Genomic DNA, 24,188 nt, shown 5'->3' with positions numbered 1-24,188 from the left:
TTTCATTATATTTATTGCTCCACAAGGTCAGAAATCTTGATGTATTCACTGATGGATTCCAAATGACAAACACACAGTAAGCATCAATAAAATGAGTCATTAGTTCTGATGCAGCATTCTTACTACTGTTCAGTGTTATGTATTTTTAAATTTCCACTATGATTTATTCTTTGATCTATCAGTTATTCAGAAATGCTCATTTTAATTTCCAAAGGGGAAATTTTTGTTTTGTTTACTAATGTCTATGTTAATAGTAGCACTATACAGTTAAAGAACATGAATCTGTATGATACAGAGTATCTGAAATTATATTAATCTTGCATTAGGGACCAGTACACAACATTAATTGGTTTAAATATTCCTTGTTTGTTCAAAAAGAATGCATTATATTTTCTAATTTTAGAGGATTCTCTCTTTCTGTGCGTCAATTAAGTCAGATATGGTATAGTACAAATTCTCTATATTTTTACAAATTTTGTACCTGCTTAAACTACCAACAATTAAGAGTTACATTTTAACTTTCTTACTAGGATAATGAAGCTGATAAATTTTCCTTTTAGTAAAGAAATACTTCAGATATTACAAGTACGGTTCCAGACTACCATAATAAAGTTCCAAATATCAAAATAAAGTGAGTCACGTGAATTTTTTGGTTTCCCAGTGCATATAAGTTATGTTTATACTATGCTGTAGTCTATTAAGTATGCAATAGCATTATGTCTAAAAAAAACCATATACACACCTTAATTTAAAAGTGCTGTTGGAAAAATGGCACCAATATATCTGCGTGATGCAGGGTTCCCACAAACCTTCAGTTTGTTAAAAAAAAAATAGTATCTGTAAACTGCAATAAAACAAGGTAATCCTGTACACCAATGCATGCTTTATATATTGATATTATTTTATTGGGTGCACATAAATTTAGAACTGTTGTGTCTTCCCGGTACACTGAACATTTTGTCATTTTAGGGACTCTCTTTATCTCTAATGTTTTTTGTCTTAAAGTCTCATTTGTTACTCAATCAGCTACCGCAGTGGTATGTTTTTGTTTTGGGTTTGTAATTACCTTCTCCCTTTAATTTTTCCATTTTAAATATGTCTCTCTATATAGCTAGACTTCTTTTTAAATCAAAATTGATCACCTCTGTCTTTTAACTGATAGGATTATTATATTTATGATTGATATATTTGGACTTTTAAAAAGTTTTCTCTGCTTTTCCTATGTGTCATGGTTCTCTATTCGCCTTTCATACCTCTTTGGGAAGTTTGTTTTTAAACTGTTTTACCCCTTCTGGTGGCTGGAAATTATATATTATATTGCTAGTCATTTAGTAGCTACTCTTGACCAAAAAAAAAAAAAAAATATATATATATATATACATATATATATGAAACAAAGTCTCAGTTAAAGAATATCTTAAACATTTCCTGTCCTTCAAAAAAAAAAAAAAAACAAGGATTTTAGAATATTTTCATTTCAAATCAATCTCTTCTTGGCCTACAATGTTATCTAGTATTTCAGTTATGACTTTTTTTAAACTCCACAAATTAAACATTATTTTATACAGATAATGTTCATTTAGATTTGCTCTCATGGTTACCAATTTATTTGCCAAACACTGCATTTTTCTCTCTCAGCCCTTCCTCTTAAAATTATTTTCTTTCTTCCTTAAGTATATACCCATTAGAAGGTCATAAAGTGAAGATCTTTTGGTTTCCAGCTTTTGTCTTTCTGGAAATGACTTAATTTTGCCCTTGTTCTTAAAAAATAGCTTTGCTAGGTAGATAATTCTAGATTGGTAGTTGTTCTCTCTCTGCACTTTTGAATATTTTATCCCAATGTCTCCAGGCTTCCATTGTTACTACCAGTCTGTCATTTCTTGGCAAGCTACCTATCTGTTCTCTCTGTTTTTAAGGGCTTCTCTTAGAAAAGGGTGTTCTTCAGTTTAACTACAAAATGTACGGGCATAAATTTCTTTTTATTTAACCTCTTTCATATAATTCTACTTCCTATATATTCATGTCTTTCATTATTCTTCAAATTTCTCAGCCAGTATTCCTTCAAATATTGCCTGCTCTCTGTTCTCTCCTTCTGGGACTTCAATCACACATATGTTAAACTCACTATTACATCATTCCTATTAACTTATCTCTTGGCACTACATTCTGGAAAAGTAATTTAGATCCATCCTTCAGTTCATTCACTGAGATTTTAATTTCAACAATTATATTTTTCATCTCTAACAGTTCACTTTGGTTCTTTTACAAACCTATAAAACCACATCTGAGGGTTTCATTTCTTGCTATATTTTCAATTCCATTTTTTATTAATTTAAACATTTTATACACCATTATTTTATATTTTGTATCTTATCATTCTAATAGTTTAAGGCTTTAGAGGTTTGTTTCTACCAAATCTCACTCTTAATGACTTCCTTCCTTGTGTTTGGTGATTGTCTTTTGTTGAATTTTATCTGTAGGAACTCAGAGATCCTAATGAGAAAAAGCTTTCTTTCAAAGTGTATCTGCAGTTGCTCTGACAGACTTGGGGTAGTACTGACCTGGGTCCAATTCAGCACCTTTCTTAGAGGGTTCTTCTACTTTGCTGTGGGCCAAAGGCTTAGTTTCCCATTAGTGTAAATAAGGGCAATTGTCTTAAGAGCAACTTTGCCTTTTCTGTTTGCTCACAGCTCACCGCTCCTGTTTCAGCTGACTCTTCACTTTTGTAGGGAGCTCTCTTACTTTTTTAGCACACCTAGTAATGCATTAAAAATTATGCTTGTAACCTTCTATATAGAATTCCAAATAATTGAGAAAGATACTGCCCCCTTGAGGAAGTGGAACATTAACTCCACACTCCTTAAGTGTGTCCTATGCACAGACTTCTTTCTCAAGTCTACAGTTTGATTAAGGGAGGAAAAAGAGTAATTTTACAGTGAAGAAGCCTGACAAATACTGCCTCAGCCAGGTGATCAAGGTAAGCATCACCAGTGATAAGCCACTGTGATACAACACTCTTGACATGAAGCAAATGGCACTTTTCCTGTGTTCTTTCCAAGAACCCATCACCCCAGCTAATCAAGGAAAAAAAAAATCAGACAAACCCATACTGAGGAACATTCTACAAAATATCTGATCAGTATTCCTCAGAACTGTTAAAGTCTAAAGAAGTCTAAAGAGACACGATGACTAAATGTAACGTGGAATTTTGGATGGGATCCTGGAAAAGGACATCAGACAAAAACTAAGGAAATCCACAAATAAAGTATGGACTTTAGTTAATAATTATGTACTAGCATTGGTTCATTAGTTGTAACAAATGTATTATACTAATGTAAGATGTCAACAACAGGGGAAACTGGGTGCAGGGTACATACTAGAACCCTATATACTATCTTTGCAACTTTCCTGTAAATCTAAAGCTATTCTAAAAGCTTATTTTTAAAAGTTATGTTTGTTCCAATTTCTGCAGGACTTAGTTATATTTTTAGTGGAAGCATCTTGCAAAATATCTAGTCTGTCACATCACCAGAAACAGAAATTGTCCTATTTCCCCTTCTGCCCAGTATAATCATGCTCTTTTCCAGAACCATGCTCCTCTGAAACTCCTCTGGCAAACTTTCTCTTCCCTTAATTTCTGAGAAGTCACTTTGCTCTGATCCTCTCCTCTACCTAGGACACTAATTCCTTCTGCTAACCCCTAAAACTCTGGTGTTTCCCAAGTTCTTTCACTGGCCCTGTTCTCTTCTCATTTAAAGTGCTGTCCCCGGAAGGGCTCATTCATTAACTACTACCAGCATGCTTACACCTCCCAAGTCTACATCTCTAGTCCAAAGCTCCCTCTCAAATACAATATAGTGGTTATGAACATACTTTGTACGTCAGTCAGACCTAGTTTCAAAGCCCAGTCCCTACTGCCAACCGCTGACTCTTGCAAGCTGCTCTTATCTATACAGTGGGACAATAGTACCTACCTATTCAAAGGTTTTCCTCAAGATTACATGATATAATACAAATAAAATTCCTAGGATAACATCCCATACATAAATGTCAATAAATATTAGCCAATATTAGGACTGTAAGTACTACCTAAATGGTTAATTATCTTTTAAACAACTTTTCTCAGATGCCCTCCAGACACTGCAGCTCCATGTGTTCAAGCCTGTTTTCATCATCTGTTTCCTGTCAAATTCCCTGTCACCCAAGACAGCATCTAATAGAATCTATCTTATAAGCTTTCCCCTAACTTTCATCCACAGCATGCAATTAATTGGTCAGCAAGTTCTGTCAAATTGTACTTTCTAAATACCTCTTAGATCTTTTCTGTCTTCTTCTTTATCACTATACTAATTCAAATGTTTGTCATTTGGTTATATTATAATAATGGCTTCCAAACATTCCCCCAAACATTATTATTTCTTTTTAGGAACTATAATATCAGCTTCAGATATTACAATTTACTGTGCTATTTTAAAGACAAAATACAATATTTCTATTGGCATAATACGAAAATATTTCACTCATTGTTCTTGGTTATCTCTTTCTTACCTAATCACCCACTCCAATTCCTCTCAATTTCACCACAAATCCTTACCCTATTTACTGCTATTTACCAACCAGCTCAGGAAACTCCCCTGACTTATCCTCCTCTACCCGTCACCTCCCACTCATAGGGAGTCTCCACCTGAGGGAAATAACCCTCCATAACGAAGGATCTCTCCTAGGGAAAGGAAACGATTGAGACTCCATTAGGGCAATCCTTCCCAAGTTGGCCAAGAAAAAAGTCAGAACTTCAACAATTCTGAACTACTGAACATACACAGATGGTTCTGAAAGCACCGGTAGGGGGAGTTAAATATGGCAAGAAGATACTAAAGTCCAACCCAATCAGCTACATCACACGTTGCAATTGTAAGACTGCCTCAGGCAAAAAGATCAAAGTCAAAGGAACAGCAAAGCCAGGAGTAGCTGATAATTATATTACAATGATAATCTATGTTTAATATTTATATTTTTGTAAATTTACATTTTTACTTGTTTTAACATATGATCCTAATTTTTAAAATATGAAATGCATTAAAAATCTGGGCTCGCTGATTTTACTTCAGTATTTGAATTCTAAAAGATTTGAATAAATCCCAAAATGATACTGAAACCAGTATTACAAAAAAAAAAAAAATTCGGTCCAGTGTTACAATCACTATCTATTGTAGCTTTTGGGCCTATATGTAGTTACTTTGTTTTCAACATACCTTTTCCCCACTATGTCTAAAAAATCATGACTTTAATTGCTTCTTTGTCTTTTCCATCCTCACTTGGCTTTGTGTACCTCTCACTGTCACTCTGTGCTTCTGATTCTTTCACATCTTTGTTTCTATTTGGGATGCCTTCTTTCACCTGCTTTACATCTTTCTGAACAACTGTTTCCTCCATGAAGTCTTTCTTACTACACACAAGTATAAATTGGTTCTCTCTGCTCCCTAATTGGGGGGTTTTCTAGAAAAATTTCCATAAAAAGACTTCCCAAAGTGTGTTCCTTAGAACACCAATCACGTGACATGGATAGAAAAGAAAGGAATTCCATGGTCAAACAAGTTTAAAGTAACACTGAATATCCTATCCCCCACTCTTCAAGGAAATTCATGAAGCACTTCATTAAAGGTGCTAAAGTCTAACAACATAAAACAAGGTTTAACTTTAATTTCATAGTACCTAAGCTTTGATGGTGATATCCTAAACTAAACGTCACCGCTTTCTGGGAAATGCTGTTATACAAATTCATAGTGTAATTATTGTTCATTGCTGTTTTATTTTCTCTGTATCTTATTCACATTTATCAGTTTATACATATATACTGTACATGGCAATTGGAAGATAAGAATGAATAAGAGGACAGATATGAATTCTTAACCTAGTTTATACTAAATACTATATATGTGTAAGGATGCCCTATAAACAGATTCCAAAAGCTCTTCACTTTTCTATTATCAGATTTTTAAAGACTTTTAAAACAGGTGAAATTGATCTTCCAAAAAGTGTCAATATGAAGTATTTAAAAAATCTTATTAAAAATTTAAAAAATTAAAAGAAAATATGATTAATATTTGGCCTTTATTATTCCAACTTCTAATTTTAGAAACCTCATTTTCCACAGGTTATTTTTAAAAATCCAGCAACACTAAACATACTGATGTCCCTTTGAAATCCCTTCTTTGAGATGCATTTTCAAATTAGCACAATAGCTATAAAAAACATATGAAAGATTCTTAAACTCTATGAATTTCTGGAACTGCAAGATGTTGTTATATGCGTAGGTACTTGAAATACTCAAAATAGATTCAAATTAGTGTGTTCTCCGAGTGTTCACTAGTATTAATAAAAATAACTCAAAAAATCCAAGTTCATTCCTTTGGATTATTGCCCTTAAAATTTCAACTAGAGTATGCAGGATTAACCGGAAGAATTTAAAGCTTAAGCAGACTGGCCTGCATGAAACATGGTGTAATAAAGTGTATACATACCATAATTGCATTTAACGATGACAATAATTACCATTTGCTGAGCTTTCTAAATGTCAGGTGGTTTGCAAAGCACTGCATGTGAATTATCTTTTTTAATACCACCAACAGTCATATAAGGTGAGCCATATTATTATTATCCCTGTTTAAAGGCTTTATGAGGTTAGGTAGCAACTATAATGCCTAGTGGCATCCAAAGCCCATGTTCTTTGCCAATTAACCACTATACAATATTGTGTATCTCCCTACATATATAAACCTATGTAAACAAAACTATGTAAAACCTCCATAGCAACAATTCTCCAAGTGTGCTCTGGGGTCAGGGTATAAGAGTCATTAACTAAGTACCTTCTATGTTCTATACCCTCTTCAAGGTGCTGAGGATACAGTGGTGGACAAAACAAATTCCCTGTTGTGATGGGCTTATATTCTATTTGGGGATGATAAGGAGAAATGCATCTCTGTAAATAAGCAAGTAAATAAGGTAGTATCTTATAACAAGAAAAGGCATAAAGAAAACAAAATAGGGTGATGCAGTAAGAGAATGACAGGCAGGAGTAAAAGGGGATAGGCTGTTTGGCTGGGACAATAAGGGTCAAGCTCTAAGGAGATGATATTTGAGCTAAGACCTAAAAGACAAAGACATCAAGGCAAATTTTTCATATAAAGTGGTAGTTTATAAGATGGTAGTGCTAACATAAATGGTAGTTATTTTCATGTTCTTATTTGGCAAAATAAAAATTTAGCAAACTTATGATCTCACAAATTAAAAAATAATAATTAAACAGTTGATAAAATAACATTTGAAAACCTCTGGGCAACATGCAGTATTAAGATGAGAGACAATGAATGTATACCTTGTAGAAACTTGATAAAGGTCATTCTATAATATAAGTCAGTGGATTCTCAAAACTTTTGGTTTCAGGATCCCTTTATACTCTTAAAAATTATTGAAGACCCCAAAGAGCTTTTGTTTATGTGGATTATATGTATGCTATTTACTGTTTTAGATATTAAAGCTAAGAATTTAAAAGTATCTATTAATCCATTACAAACAATGATAAAACCATTACAATTAATAAAGTTATATACATTTTTATTAAAAATAACCATTTGCAAGACAAAAAAAATTTAGTGAGGAGGGTAGCATTGTTTTACATTCTTGAAAATCTAATGTTTAGCTTAAGAGAAGACAGCTAGGTTCTCCTATCTGCTTCTATATTCAACTTATTGCTAAGTAGTAATTAATGAACTTTTTCAACTCTGCAGCTGAGCAAAATCATCAAAATAGGCACAGGAACACATACAAACAGAGAGTAGAATGTCAGGTGCCAGGGGCTAAGGAGTCAGGGAACAGGGAGATGTTGGTCAAAGAGCACAAACTTCCAGTAATAAGATGAGTAAGTGCTGGGGATCTAATGCACAACATGGTGACTATAGTATTACATACTCACAAGTTGCTAAGAGAATCCATCTTAAATGTTCTCACAATCAAAAAAAGGGGGCTAATTATGTGAGTTATGTGAGGTGATGAAGGAGTTAAGTAACCTTACGGTGGTAATCATTTTGCAATACATACATGTGTCACATCATCACCTTGTATACCTTAAACTTACACAGTATGTCACTTACATCCCAATACAGCTGGAAATAAAACCAGGCACAAGGGCTGCTTGGGAACCATTATACTGTCTACACCGCACTGTCTATGAACACTACAAAATAGCAACAAACTCTGAAGGAAGTGGGAGGCAGTCTAGCACAAAGGCACAGCAAAGGCTCTGCAGTCAGGACAGTGCAGTCGTGAACCTGGCTCCGCTGTTTGCTAGCTGCGAACCTCGAACAATTAACCTTACCTCACTGAGTCTTCTGGTGCTTCCGTTATTATCATCTATAATGTTTCGCCCGTCATCAGTGAGGTAAATTTTACGTATGTATCAATAGACTTACCAAGTAATAAAAATTTGGGGAGGAGGGTATAGCTCCGTGCTAGAGTGCATGCTTAGCACACACAAGGTCCTGGGTTCAATCCCCAGCACCTCCATTAAAAAAAATTATGTAATAACTTACCTCAATAATAGTTATATTAAGTGGGATCATATAAGAACTCAGAAAATGTTAGCTATTTATTACTAAATCTATTAGTCAGAATGTTTGTGAAGTTAATTGCTTAATGATTGGAAATTTAATAAAGAACACTGTAACAAATAACGATCAAGTACTTATAAGCAACTCAGGCTTTGAATCCACTGTGTATCTTTTCTTTCTCCTATTCACTCTCAGTTTCTGCCTTCAGAAAACAAACAAACAAACAAACAAAAATTTAAGCTTATGCTTAGCCAACCTGAAACCAGGCAGTTTCCTTTTCCTATGCTATAAATGTTCTGACAATTTCCTCAAAATAATCAATTGACTTCCCAGAGCCTCAGTTTACAAGATTTTTAAGTGGGGATAACTCCTACGTTGCAGAGCTGATGTCAGGATTATAGGTAACATAAACTCATTTTCTGAATTCTGTATCTTTGGACGCAGGATCACACTACAAAAGAAATTTTAATAACTCAAGTAATACTGACTAACTCCTGGACAGAGATCATAATTTTAAAGTAATGTACTATGCTACAGTTTTAAAACCATCATGATGGTAAAAGGGAACACAAAAACAGCATAGGATCTATCCGGGTCTTTTTTAAATTAAAAATGGTAAGTTATAGTACCTAACATGAAAAGATCTTTCCCCTCTAACAGTGAAACTTTTACTGAAGGTAATTAAGAATAAATCTCCTTCCTCCCTCCCTCCCTCCCTCCCTTCTCTTTCTTATTCTCTCTTTCTCCTTCCCTGCTGATGGCTACCAAAGAATCACAGGGCAAAAGTAAGTGAAACTAATCACTAGAGAGTGAAGTGAAGGAAGGGAAATGAGGGAAAGACAAAGGTCGCAACCAAAATTTAAACCCAGCATACTGAACATTTCAATGTTTCTAAGAGAAGAGGAAAAACAATGAAGCATTTTTTTAAACTATCTCTATCTTGGCTAGAAAGACTTTAATGTTCCAAAGCACAGATGGAATTGTTGCCTTTTCCCAAAAGGAGTAACTAGGTTCCACTACTTTCTCCACAAGATGTGCATTTCTCCTGCGTTCTATAATGAAAATCTGAGGGGGCAGTGGAATCTGAAAGCGCTACAAAACACCAAGTCCTTTTTGTTTCCTTGACGAGAAGAAGAGAAACTCAGTCAAGCTGGTTTGTGCAACAGTGTTAAGTTTTTCAGTAATTTTTACTAGGGTCCCTGAGCAACTTCTACATATTAAAAAAAATCTCATGTTATTCTTAGTTCTCAGAGAGCTGAAATTTTAAAACTAACCCAAAATATCCCCTTTGGACTTTTTAAAATACTGCTATAAAACACCAAACACTTGGGAAAAGAAAAAAAGAAAGAGAGAAAGAAGGAGAGAGCGAGATCGTAACTGAATGACAAAAGTCTAGGAGAAAAAGGAGTTTGAATGTGTCTATTATTTATTAGTTTATGAAAGGCAGGAAGCCAAATCACTAAGAATAAAGTCAGTGAGCCTCCACTCCCTAAGAAATTACATACACATATATATATACTCACCCCTTCTCTATAGACAAAATTTTAATTTTGGGGTGTCTACTTAAGGAAATCTTAATGTTAATATTCTTTCATTGCCAATGAAATTCTGCTTTCAAGATATTTTCATACCACAAAATCATTTGAAGTTTATCATTACTGTTTCACATTTTGTTATGGGAATGTTTATTTGCTACATAATTTAACATTTAGCTTATTATGGGATGTACAGTGACATTATGTTTCACATATTGCTTCAAATCCACCTAGGGTCATGTATGTAATACCACCTTTCTGCATTTGAGAGAAAAGTAGCTAAATGAAGAACGTAACAATTGCTTGTAAAGTCTCACAATACATGTAAAAAGGCTCATTCAGAATACACCATTATAATAATTACATATTATAATTAAGATATTTCATGTTTTGAAATGTCAGGAAACGTGGAAATTATTTACATCTCTATGAACCTAGGGCAATGGAAGGAAGAAAAGGTGACCTAGGCATCCAAAGAGGAGGGAGAAGACAAACTACACGATAATTTTACAACTGGGAATTAAAACAGACCCAGTGCCTAACTAATCCGTAAGTGCCATTAAGCCTAACCCAAAAGTAGAAACATACAAGAGATCAAAACAGATTTATTATTTCTTTGGCGAGCTCATATAAAGTCTACCTTGAACCTCAAAAAGAACCAAAGCCAAGAATTTGGTCTACTTAGACCAAGTAGAAAGAGGTACCTAAAATGCCCCAAAGTCCTCTCAGGACCTCTTCTCTATCTACACTTGTTACTCTATCCTTACTACACTTACTTCCTAGTACATTTCTTCCAGGCTGGTGGCTCTAAAGACAGTTTATACACTCAACAGACACCCTGTGGTGACTGTCACACAACTCTGTAACTATACCAAAGCAAGCTGATTGTGCACTGTAAATAAGTGAAGTCAGAATTTGTGAACTATACCTTAATAAAGACTTTCTAAAGTGTAGACAACCCAATCCCAACATATTCAAAACCAAATTTCTGATCTTCCTCCCAGAATGGGCTCCACTTCCAGCCTTCCCAGGATCAATAAATGTCAACTCTTTCTAGTAACACAGGCAAAAAAAAGTCATTTCTGATTACTCTCCTCTCTTACTCCACATTTAATCCATCTAGAAATCCAATTGGATTTACCTTGAAAACAGATCTATAATTAAACTATTTCTTATTACTTCCACAATCTGATCCAAACCATCAATGTTTCATCCCAGGATTACTACAACAGCCACCTAACTGGCATCTCTGCTCCTGCAGCAATTAGAATGATTTTTTAAAAACAGAAATCAGTTCACATCACTTCTCTGCTCAAATGGTTCCCCATCTTATTCAAAATAAAAGCCCAAGAATGCCTATAAATTCTTTGTCTGCCCCTCCCCCCACCATCACCTACCATAATCTCTGAGTTCATCTACTAATCCTCATTTTCATTACTCCCTCCCAGTCACAAAAGCTTTCTAGCTGTTCCTTAAATTCACGAGGCACACTCTAACCTCAAGGCTGTTGCATTTTCCTGTTCCCTTTGTCTTGGAACAATTATATTGTTCATTTGTACAAATATGATACGTGATTAAAAAGCTTCATGCCTATGGCAGTACTGTTATAACTCTAAATGTCTAGCCAACATATCTGTACAAAGGATGAATTACAAAGAAAGTAAACAGTTAAAGGAATAGCTACATTTCAGAGGCCAGAGCTGCAGAAAATAGTCCCAGACCCTCTAGTTTATAGAATATCAAATACAGGATTACAAGCTCCACTCCCTACCGTCCAGTATGGTACCCCAAACTGTTTGCCACCAAAAAATCCTTGTATTCTCCAATCTAAAAGAATCTCACATTTAGAGATTTTTATCTAGTAGACAGCTTTAATAACTAACACGTTCAACTTGTTTTCCCTATTTTTTTAAATTATAAATGCGTATCAGAACTTCAAATCTATATAGGATCATCAGTTTTCCCACAGAAAGCAAAATTAAAAACAAAAACACCCACAAAGCTTCAAAATCTTGACATTCTAGTTAATCTATATGGCCTAGTCTTGAATAAGCAGATTATCAAAGGTTTTCTGCATTGTAAAATATATTTTATGAATAGGAAAGGCTGTCTGGTACAGTGGCTAAGAATATACACTCTAAATCAAGAATTCCTGTAAACTGATGCAGCCACTATGGAGAAAAGTAAGGAAAGTCCTTTAAAAAACTAAAAATAGTCACCATATGATCAAGCAAATCCCACTCCAGGGCATATATCTGGAGAAATCTCTAACTCGAAAAGATGCATGTACCTCAATGTTCGTAATAGCACTATTTACAATAGCCAAGACGTGGAAGCAACCTAAGTGTCCACTGACAGATGAATGGACAAAGATGTCTTTTAAAACAGACATGGAAAGACAAATATACAATATCACTTCTATGTGCAATCTAAAAAAATGATATGGATGAACTTATTTACAAAACATAAATAGACTCACACAGAAAACAAACTTAACAGTTACCAAAAGGGAAAGGGGGAGGGATAAATCTGGAATTTGGGATTACCAGATACACACTACTCTATATAAAAAAGATAAACAAAGACCTACTAAATAGCACAGGGAACTGTATTCAGTATCTAGTAATAACCTGTAATGGAAAAGAATCCAAAAAAGGATAGATATATATATGCATAACTGAATCACTTCACAGCATACCTGAAACATTGTAAATCAACTATACTTCAATAAAAAATAAAAATTAAAAACAAAACAAAACAATCAAGAATCCTGCGTTGAATCCTGGATCTACCACTTATTAGCTCTGTATCCTTGGGCAAGTTACTCAATCTCTCAGTCTCTGTTTTACTATCTGTAAAATGGGGATCATGTAATATCTACTTGTAAGAATTGTGAGGACTGAATGAATTAATACTTGTAAAATGCTTGGAACAGTGCCTGGCACATAATAAGCACTTGATAAAAGTTAGCTATAAAATTGTTACCATCTTCATAGTCCACCCAAGGACCCTGAGACTCAAACTGAGAAACCATTGCCATACACCAAAAATGGTAACTGCGCTTTACAAAAATCTCTGCAACAAATTAATCCTGTATGAGGGGATTTTTTTTTTTTTTTTTTTTGCTAGTCCATGTTTATATAACAGTTTCTCTTGTGGAAAAAATACCACCTTATATTGAAATTTGCTTCAAATGGGGGCAGGCAGTAAAGGGGATAGTAGAAAAAAGCTCAACCATTAATACCATAACCACTGAAGTGGGATATGGGGAGGGGGAGTGGCATTACTTTTCAAATCTTGTACATATTTAAAGTTCATACCAAAAACAGTTGAAAGGAAATCTTAACAGATTTTCTGCTCTACAAATGGTTTTATTTTCCTATATTCCTCTTTTCTTCAAAAACTCACATTCTCACACCACCTTCTGAAACAAGCCAACCCATTCAACAGTTAGAAACAGCGGGGAGATATCATGAACATGGTATTTCCATTTCGTGCTACTAGTTCTTCAGAGAACTTACTAATTCACCACAGAAAGACTGGTCCAAATTGTCTGCCCCAGACTGGGAATGTAATTTCTAACACTGTACCCAAAACAAAATAATCATTTTGAACACTCAGGATCTTAAGAGTATCTTTATCTGCACCATCATTGTTATCATAATAAATAATCTGGACACATTTTTATATGCTAGGACCTATACTAAAATACATGCATTATCTTCTTAAAGATTCTCAGAAATTGAGACATACAATTTAAGTACTGTGTGTAGAACCACCAAGGTATTAAGTGATGAAGTTAAGATATAAACCTAGGTCTAATTCTAACATCTGTATTTTACATAAAAAATGAGAGGGATGAAGGAAATATAGAAATGATAATCCAGTCAAACTGCACATCCAGTCCATACAAGAGCCTTATTTTAAAACTGCCAACAACCATACCTACCACTTCTTTCACTAATTTGTAAACACTGCCTTCTGATAAACAGAAATTAAAACAATTCAAGTTCTTGATTAACTATTTCACAAAATTATCATGGCAAATATTTACTGATGGCTTATTGTGTGCCAAACACTGTTCCAGTTGCCTGGGGATACAGCAGCAAAGACAACATCGCCCTGTCACATGATGGAAGGTAAACAATAAACATATAAACAAATAAATAAGCTAATTTCATATACTGAAAATAAAGTGACGTGACAAAAAGCAACTGAAAGAACCACTTGAAATAAGATCACTAGGGAAGGCCTTTCTGAGGAGGTTAATACTTGAACTTGGATCTAAACGACGAGAAGATAGGATTGGAAGAAGCCTGAGAGGTAGTAGGCAGGAACTTGCAGATGTTTTACTTGCACTAAAAGAAGTTTAGATCTTAAGCCTGTTGCAATAGGATATCACTGGAGGATTTTAAAACACAGAAATGACACCTGCTTATGCTACGAAGATCACTTTTAAAAACTGATAGTAATAGAAGCTTCAGTCACACAAATTAAAACAAGCCTGAATAAAATCAGTAGAACCCCCATGAAGTGTGTCTTCAGGAAGTCTACTTGCCTTCTCTAAATTATTTCCTTTAAAGTGAGCAAAAGTCTCTCATTACACATTATGAAATAAAGGACAAAAATGAAAATATCTTGGGAAGAGTTAACACAGTTACTGAAATTCATACTGATATCTAAATTTAAGTGACTAAATAATGGATGCCAGAAGGGAAAAAGAGAAGCAGAAGTGGTGTCAGGAAAATGGACAGAAAGGCTGGGAATACCAAAGACATGCACTTCTAACTTGCCTAAAGCTGACTTAGAAACCGAAGTAATTCTAACACCACTAACCTGAACCATTTCTCTCACATGGCTTTATTTACAATAAGATAGATGACATTCATTCAATGTAAATACAAAAAACTACAAATTACCCTTAACCATTTCCATTAGTTTCCAAAACTTAAGTTCCATTCCACCAGGAAAAAAAAATCAGGTTTATACAAAGCCGAAAGCATTTAACTATACAAACTATATATAATGTACTTCAAATGAAGTACTGTCTTTCTAGAGCAAGCATTTTTTTTGCTCTTAAAATATCAACAAGGGAAATAAACTCAGGCACAGTATCAACAGTAGAGGCAGAAAAATTCTGGCTCCAGTGTATCTCATTATCACTGACCAGAAAAAATATACTATAATTGTCATTTGTAACCCCACAAGCAGGGATGGGGACCAACTTATTCTTGCAAATGATGTAACCATACAGTTAAAGCACCAGAGCCCAAAGGTAGGAAAAAGTAAAAGCTTGTGTAATTTAGTAAAACTGTTTTAACACAGGAAGAAAACTATGTTTAAGGTGAATGTGTCCTCAGGCTCACCTGAACACTGCTTGTATACCAAGTAGACAAAGCTTTAATGTAAACAACCCCAACTGATTGCAGCAGCTTGGTGGGGAAACCCTAAAGAATAATCTTGAAAACATTAATTTACAAAGTTAAACGTGGCCACTGGCATGTGATGTGGTGGAGTCAAATCCCAACTCCATCAATTTACTGTGTAATCTTAAGCAACTTACTTAACATTTCTGAACCTAAGTTTCTCCATCTATAAATCAATGGTTAAAAAATCCACTTCTTAGAGTTATTTTAAGGTATAATGAGATACTAGATATATTGTAAATGACAATAAAGAGCTGGGAACATGGTAGATATTCAATATGTGAGTCTTTACTAATAACTGTTATCATATTTGATATTGTATGTTCTAATTTTACCTCTTGGAAAGAAAGTAACTTTTACCTGCTATTGGTAAATATAGGTAATCCTGCCTTGGTTATATGACACTTTTAGCATATGTTATTCCATCAGCCACAAAACATCTTTCCCAACATTAACTCTATACACAAATGGTTTGAAGCTTAAGGCCTATGATTTTGCAAGTTTCATCCATCTGTTCCCTAAAAGGTAAACACAAATCAAAACACTACAAGGGCAATGGCAAAGTGGAATAAAAAGAATAATTGGATTATGGGTCTCACTGGTGACATGCCATAGACAGGAAGCAACAAAAGACCTAAAATTCAAATAGGTATATATGGATTTAGAGTCAACTCTCTTCCTAGCAGGAAGCAACAATGACTTCTCCACACTTCGTCCTAAAGATTTGAAATCTGCAAACAATCCATGCTTCCTGACAGTTTAATAGACCTCTTTTCTGCAGTAAAGCAGCGAAGTGAAGGGGAAAAAAAATATCCGCGATGAAGACAAAAAAGTAGTAACTGGGAGGGAAAAGTAGTATATATTAAAAAGCACACTTCTTGATTCCTTGTTTTGATTACCTATAAAACCAATTCCAATTCTTTAAAAAGGTATTTGAACTGATTAAAAAGCACCCGGATATGTTTTACATTTTAAGGTATTAAAAGCGATACTAACTACGGTTCTTTCCGGTCAGTATCAAGAAGCCTGTATTTTATTGCAGCAAACATAGGTACGGGGAAACCTCCTAGGTGGTCGCCTCAGCTCTATGTGGAGCTCACGTTACCTCCTAACATTCATCTAGGTAAGGCCCCCTTCTTATTACACATCACAAGTTTTAGGTCAGTGGAAAATAGGATGGTCCAACATATTCCAGCGAAAAACGTGCATATACTACTGCTTACACCACAGCTTGTCTATCATCAGGAAAACAAGAAATCATTAACACGTCAAGGCCTATAAGAAATAAACGGACGCGACAATTCCCGTGAAGGTTCAGTAACGACAGCAACACCTTGCAAGGCTCTGAAATGAAATAACATGTAAATCTCTATAGATTTGGGCCCAATGGCCCAAGGTCACACCAAGTCAGTGGCTATAAAATCCAAGAAATGATAAGCCTCCTGCAGTTCAGGACAACGCTGGCTAGGAATGGAGTCTAGGTTTGGGAACACTGGGGTCGAAGCTTTAATGTGAACGACCCCAACCGACTGCAGCGGCTCGGTGGGGAAACCCTAAGCGTTTCAGGCAGGATTTCCTTCCATTCCCCAGTCTTCCCTTCCCTAGTCACCCCCAACACTCACATCTCCGGAGCCACTTCATCCAATGGTAGACGATAGTAGTGTGGTGTTTCTTGTTCTCTATACACCAAGACGACAAGCCTTGAATAGATTCCATGGTGTTAGTTACCGACTGGAATTTTCGATCCAACGAGGACTCCAGTGCCCCTGCAGAAGAGGCCGACGAGGAGGAGGCCTTACTGCTGCCTCCGCCGCCGCCGGCCGCCATCTTCCCGGTTTGCACAAGCGCTGCTGCTCCTCAGGCGGCCGCGGCCCCGGCGGCGGCGACGGCGGCGGGAGCGGGCACAACAATCACTGCGAGTGCGTGAAAGCCGGAGGTGGGGAGGGAGGCCAGGGGGTGGGGATGGTGCACGCGCGAGGCTCTTCTGGAGGTAGGACGGGAGGACCAGCCGCTGGGCACGCTGGCGGCTCCTACACGCTGCAAGGCGGGGCTGAGGGCTTCCAAGGTTTATCAAAATTATTCAAGGGATTGTGTTTAAACCAGTCAGTAATTACGGAAGAGTTACAGCAGAAAACAGCTCCTGCAAAGCGTTTCTAAACGCCTGGCCCGGAAATTAATGGTTTTATACTCTCCGGCTCTCAACGCTTAAGGCCCTTCCCCACACTTCTCTAAGGGCGGGCGTTAATATCTTAAAGTTAATACTACCCGACAGCCCCTTCAGTTGCAGAAATCTTTCTCTCTCCTTTAGATCCTCTAGCACAGAAAAGGCCCAAGGCTACCTAGTCAGGATTTTTTTTGCAACGCAATAGCAGCAAAGGGACAGCAACAGTACCGCGCACGCGCTGCTTGGCCCCGCCCCCCCGCTTCCTTCTCAACCTAGAAAGCAGAGGGAGGCGTGATGGCGGGGCCAGCTGGCCAATCAAGGGAGAGGGACAAGAAGCGCGCGCAGGAGCCCACAAGCTCCAAGGGCCAAAGAGGCGCTCGGATTACTTGTGCGCCTGCGCAGCAGACCTGTGTGTAGCGGGTTGGGAGGAAAGACGGGGAGGGAAGGGTGGGGGAGTTGGTCAACCTAGGGAGAGGTTGGGGGAGGGGCTTCACCGCTCCACCCCGTCTTTTGCTTCCTAGCGACGTCTCTCTCGGGGCTATCCAGCTCACACGGCAAGGCCGAGAAACTCCCACCGCTCAGCGGCCACTGTTATTTTCTGGCGCCTGCAGGTGCCGCCGCCGCCGCTAACTCCTCGGGATGCCGACGCGCGACAAAGTAGCTGGCAGCCATCTTGCGGTGCCTCATAGGATGCGCATGCGCCAGCTCCAGCGAGCCATTCACTACGCAGGCTCCCAGACCAGACAGTATTTTACACTCCCCTTGGACGATACCATTCACAGCCGCTTGACTTTTTGCATTATAGGATGAGGAAATAAATGAAGTGAAACGAAAATTCTCCCCGTAGAATTTTCGAGACGAGGGAAGAATAAAAGGCAAGAGGTATCTCACCTTCACCAATTATGATATAGTCTCACAATTGCATATAGTTTACAAAAGCCTTAAATATCTATTGTATTGATTAGCACAACCTAATCAATAATTGCTTGTGTTCCATTGAACACTGAACACATGCAGTTATTGTATTTTAATTTTTTCACGTCTTCCCAGTAGACACGTTTCTTGAGGCAGGGAACCTGTTTTGTCTATCTCATATCTACTATTCGTTAATTTAACAGAAAGTTGTATGGGGTATAGCTCAAGTGGTAGAGCCCATGTTTAGCATGCATGAGGTCCTGGGTTCAATCCCCAGTACCTCCTCTAACCTATAAGAATAAAATAAATAAACCTAGTTACCTCCTCCCACTGAAAAAAAAAAAAAAGGATAAAAATCCCTTCCCTCTGGGGTTATAGGTAGATATCAGGGAGTAATAAGTTCTATGAAGAAGCATGACAGGGTATTGTGTGTGTGTGTGACAGGAAGAAAAGGAGGCCAGTGTGGCTAGAGAAGAGTAAGAGAGGGGACAAGTGGTAGGACATGAGATGTGAGAGATTCAAGTAGGGGCTGGAAGGCCACTGTAGGGACTTTGGCTTTTAACTTTGAGGTGGGGAGCACTTTTAAGTAGAAGGGTTTTAAGCAGGGAAGTTACATAGCAATCTTTTTAAAAGATCACATTGGATGCTATGTTGAAAATAGACTTCAGAGCAACCTGATAATCCAGACAAGGAAATGATGGTGGCTTGTACAAGAGTGGCAGCAAAAAGATGAGAAGTGATGTCAAATCCTGGATATAGTTTGAAGGTAGAGCCAGAAGAATTGTTCATAAATTTAAGGATAATATGGGGAAAAAAAAAAAAAAAAAGACCCACAAGTGAGTCAAATATGACACCAAGGTTTCTGACCTGAGCAACTAGAACAGTGTTTTTCAGCCCTTTTTCCCCCATTACTGTTGTCCCTAAAGGCCCTTCTTATATATTTTTTCAGTTCTCCCCAACCCCCATGAAATGTTAATGCCACAGATATACTGTAAATCTATTTATGTATGTATATCTGTATTCTCTGACATAAATCTTAGCAGTGTTCTCCTAGGGTAGTCTACCAAGGCAATAGAAATAAAAGCAAAAATAAACAAATGGGACCTAATTAAACTTACAAGCTTCTGCACAGCAAAGGAAACCATAAGCAGAACAAAATGACAAACTATGGAATTGGAGAAAATATTTGCAAAAGATGAAACTGACAAAGGCTTAATCTCCAGAATATATAAACAGCTCATATGACTTAATAGGAAAAAACCAAACAACCCAATCCAAAAATGGGCAGAAGACCTAAACAAGCAATTCTCCGATGAAGACATATGAATGATCAATAGGCACATGAAAAAATGCTCAGTATCAATAATTGTCAGAGAAATACAAATCAAAATTACAATGAGGTATCACCTCACACCAGTCAGAATGGCCATCATTCAAAAATCCACAAATGATAAAGCTAGAGAGGATATGGAGAAAAGGGAACCCTCCTACAATGTTGGTGGCAATGCAGTTTGGTGCAGCCATTGTGGAAAACAGTATGGAGATTCCTCAAAAGACTAGGAATAGACTTACCATATGACCCAGGTATCCCGCTCCTGGGTATATATCCAGAAGGAACCCTAATTCAGAAAGACACCTGCACCACAATGTTCATAGCAGCACTATTTACAATAACCAAGACATGGAAACAGCCTCAATGTCCAACGACAGATGACTTGATAAAGAAGAGGTGGTATATTTATACAATGGAATACTATTCAGCCATAAAATGACAACATAATGCCATTTGCAGCAACATGGATGTCCCTGGAGAATGTCATTCTAAGTGAAGTTTGCCAGAAAGAGAAAGAAAAATACCATATGATATCACTCATATGTGGAATCTTAAAAAAAAAAAAGAAACAGAAGACAAATAAACTTAAATATAAAACAGAAACAGACTCACAGACATAGAATACAAACTTGTGGTTGCCAGGGGGACGGGGGGTGAGTAGGGACAGACTGGGAGTTTGAGATTTATAGATACTGACAGGTATGTATAGAATAGATAAACAAGTTATACTGTATAGCACAGGGAAATATATGGAAGATCTTATAGTAGCTCACGGTGAAAAAGAAGATGAAAATGAATATATGTATATTCATGTATGACTGAAAAACTGTGCTGTACACCAGAAATTAACCCAACATTGTAAACTGACTATAAATTTTAAAAAAGAAAGAAAAGTTTCTTCTGTATACTACAGGGAACTATGTTCAATATCTTACAGTAACCTTTAATAAAAAAATATGAATATGTATATATGTATGTATATGCATGACTAGGACATTGTGCTGTACACCAGAAATTGACACACTTTAATTGACTGTACTTCAGTTTTTTAAAAAAGGACTAAAATCTTTAAGTTAAAAATTAAAAAAAATTTTTAACATTTTTTATTAAGTTATAGTCATTTTACAATGTTCTATCAAAAAATTAAAATTTTTAATGCTAGTAACTTTATAACTGTATTTGTTGAGTAAACTTTAATGTAATTTATTTATGTATATAAATTATAAATTTATTGCATTACATATGCAAATTAGCAATTTATATAAATACATAATAGCAATACAATCATTTTTAAGAAATCATTCAGAACTGTTATATTTCCAGCAAAAGTAAAATAATTGAAAAATTAATTTGTTAAAAAATTGTAGTGAACTTTTAACCTTTATTTGACATGAGAAAATTACTAGCTGCTAGAAATTTATTCAGATATTGACTTTTTTTCTTCTCAGCATTTGACATTTAATGATGAATTGAATAACTTTTGTAGGATTAAATAATACAATATAAACTATTTTTTGTTTGCTTCTCAAATCCCAAATCATATGCAGAAGCACAGAGAAGCAAACATAACATTCACGAGGCAGTACTTGACCGCCAGCAGTCATGTGTAGGCTGCTTTCTTCACTACTTCAGTGAAGGCCACTACTTCACAGTCAGTAGATGACTGAGGGGAAGAAAGTTTTCCAATCACAGCCATCTTCCTCATAGTTTTGTAGCACTGACTCTGCCTACATTTTGTGTATCTTCCATGAACCCAGTGTCATTGCTGCTTGTGTCATACCCAAGAGAATAAGATTAAATAAGAAATAAGATTTTGCTGAGTAGAGTTGAGCCTTTGAAGGTCACAGAGCATTGTAATATCTAAGATTTGTCATCCCCCAAGAGCCGATTTTCCCCTCTGTGGGCTGATGTAGCCCCCTTTGAGAATGCATGAACTAGACGAATGGAGTTGCCATTTTCTTAGATGGACCAGGGGTGGAAAGGGGGAGGAACAGTCCTGTGAAAAATGAGTAGGAATCGGAATTTCAGTTAGACATCTTGAGTTTGAGATATCAGAGACATAAATGGCACCAGGTATTTTGAGTCTGAAGTTTGTGTGAGAGGTCTAGGTAGGAAACATCAGTTTAAGAATTGTTAGTATATAAATGATCTTAAAGCCATGAGATGGATGAGGCTGTTTAGGAAGTGAGCTAAGATAGATAAGAGGTCCAAGAACTGAGCTAAGCTATAAGAAGCAACTTGCAAAGGAGATTGGAAAGCCACGTAATGAAAATTTATCAAGAAGGAGGGAGTAATTGTGTTGAGTGTTGCTGTGTAGGTTGCATAAGATGAGGACTGAGATAATCACTGGATCTGGCAAAAACAGTTGTCATTAGTGGTCTTGGCAGGAGCTGTTTCCATGAAGTAAAGTGACTGGAGAGGGCTCTTAAGAGAATGGGAGAGGTGGAGTTATCACATATAGACAACTCTTTCAAGAAATATAATGGGAGCAGGGAAGTGGAGCTGAAGCTGGAGGGAAATGTGGGATCAAAGGGTCATTTATTTTTTCCAAGGTGGGAAAATGATGCTACAACTGATACAGGTTAGATATGGAACAATGGCTGGATTGATTTCCTTGAGTAGGTGGGAGAGAATAGGATCAAGTGATAGGCCCCCAAACAGTTCCTTTCTTGCAACAGGAAGGTAGATAATCTAGATAGAGATTCAGGTAGGTTGACAGATTTGTTGGTGAGAATGTGCAGAAATTCTCTTCAATTGCTTCTCTTTTCTTAGAGATATAGGTGGGCACTACAGTAGGTGCTGAGGGAGCACACTCTTAAAAAGCACTAATGGGGGAAGAGGTTAACGGCCCAGTGGGAGAGCAAATGCTTAGCATGCACAAGGTCCTGGGTTCAATCCCCAGTACCTCCATTAAAAAAAAAAAAATCCCCCAAAACAAAAAAGCATTAATGATCTTGGTATTTGCCAATTTTAGTGCATTGTTTACAGTCTTACTTAACCTTCAACATTTCCATTATTGTGATGGTAAAAGCAAGAGTTTTAGAACTTATACTGCTCAAATTCAGGTTCTGCCACTTGCCAGTGGCAATTTTAGGTTAAGTTCTTAACCTCTCTGTGGAGCTATAATAATTACATGACGTTAATGCATGTAGAGTGCCTAGAGTAGTGAGTGGCTTAGTGAAGGGTTGATGATGCTGATGATGTCAGCTATTATTACACTTAAATCTTTCTTAAAGCTCATTTCCCTTTGCTTCTGTTAAATAGACATTCCTTAATCAGATCCCACTAAATTAATGGCTCCTTTCTCTGCCCATTCCTAGTTTTCTTACCCCATTGTCTTTGCCAAAGTTCCATTTTTAGCCCTTCTTTCATCTTTCTGCTCGTTCTGTCCCAAAGATTAACCACCTGCATTCAGATTTATTCAAGTTGGATGTCCTAGTTATCTTTGATTCTACCCCTTCCATTTAGTTATCAAATCCTATAAACTTCCACCTAGAAATTTCTTACATGAATTCTCTTTTCATTCCCCTTGCCCTCTACCTAAAGGTTATCATCACCATTCTAATAAACTATGCATCAACAGCATCACAATCAGCTTCCCAGTCTGTCTCTTCAGCTTATACACATTACCAGACTAATCTAGTTCTTTACTCAAAAAACCAAACCAAACCAAAAAAAACTTTGTTCATTTTACCTACCAAATTAAGTAAAAGCCCTAGCTTTTAAGATGCTCCTCAATGGTTCTAATCTAACTTTGGAGTATTATCTCAAATGCCTATGCTTCCATGGTTCCTTGGGCTCCAAACTGTTCCTTTTCCTTAATTTTATATTTATAATTAATTCTGCCTAAAATGTCCTCTTCTATCACCAAAATTCTACCCATCTTTCAGGAGCTATCTTCAATTGTCTCTTTCATGCAAATGTCCCTGATCATTCCAACTGGATGGAGTTTCTCTTCTGTACAAAGCATTTTCTGTTGTGGATAAAATTATTTGTATCTTCTTACCTACCAGAATATTACACTGAAGGATGTGCAAAATCACCTTGATTGCAAAACAGTGTTACTACTGACTTGTCTTATCCAGAAATAATTATTTGGTACCTATATTCCAATGATGTTGCCATTGATCAAGATATTTCTGGAAATTCATTAAGGTAAGCCAGATACAGGGAGGAACAAAATCAGTCCAATTACTTTATATTCATATT

General features: G+C 36.5%; 1 protein-coding gene across 4 annotated transcripts in view; it reads right to left on the bottom strand.

Annotated features, from left to right (window-relative positions):
• Positions 1 to 18,479, bottom strand: part of RPRD2 (regulation of nuclear pre-mRNA domain containing 2) — a 71,758-nt gene extending 53,279 nt beyond the window's left edge. The window contains exon 1 of one of the 4 annotated variants that reach the window (XM_010958489.3): positions 17,190 to 18,479. In XM_010958489.3, the coding sequence (XP_010956791.2) occupies positions 17,190 to 17,394 (205 nt within the window). In that variant the 5' untranslated portion in view covers positions 17,395 to 18,479. The remainder of the gene's footprint in view (positions 1 to 17,189) is intronic. The other 3 variants (XM_045519205.2, XM_010958488.3, XM_010958487.3) reach the window with 3 other exon arrangements.
• Between the last annotated feature and the right edge of the window lie 5,709 nt (positions 18,480 to 24,188).

The sequence above is a fragment of the Camelus bactrianus genome, chromosome 21, assembly GCF_048773025.1.
Source record: "Camelus bactrianus isolate YW-2024 breed Bactrian camel chromosome 21, ASM4877302v1, whole genome shotgun sequence".
Lineage (NCBI taxonomy): Eukaryota > Metazoa > Chordata > Mammalia > Artiodactyla > Camelidae > Camelus > Camelus bactrianus.
The sequence above is the reverse complement of the archived record's forward strand: the minus strand, read 5'-3'. Positions and strand labels throughout refer to the sequence as shown.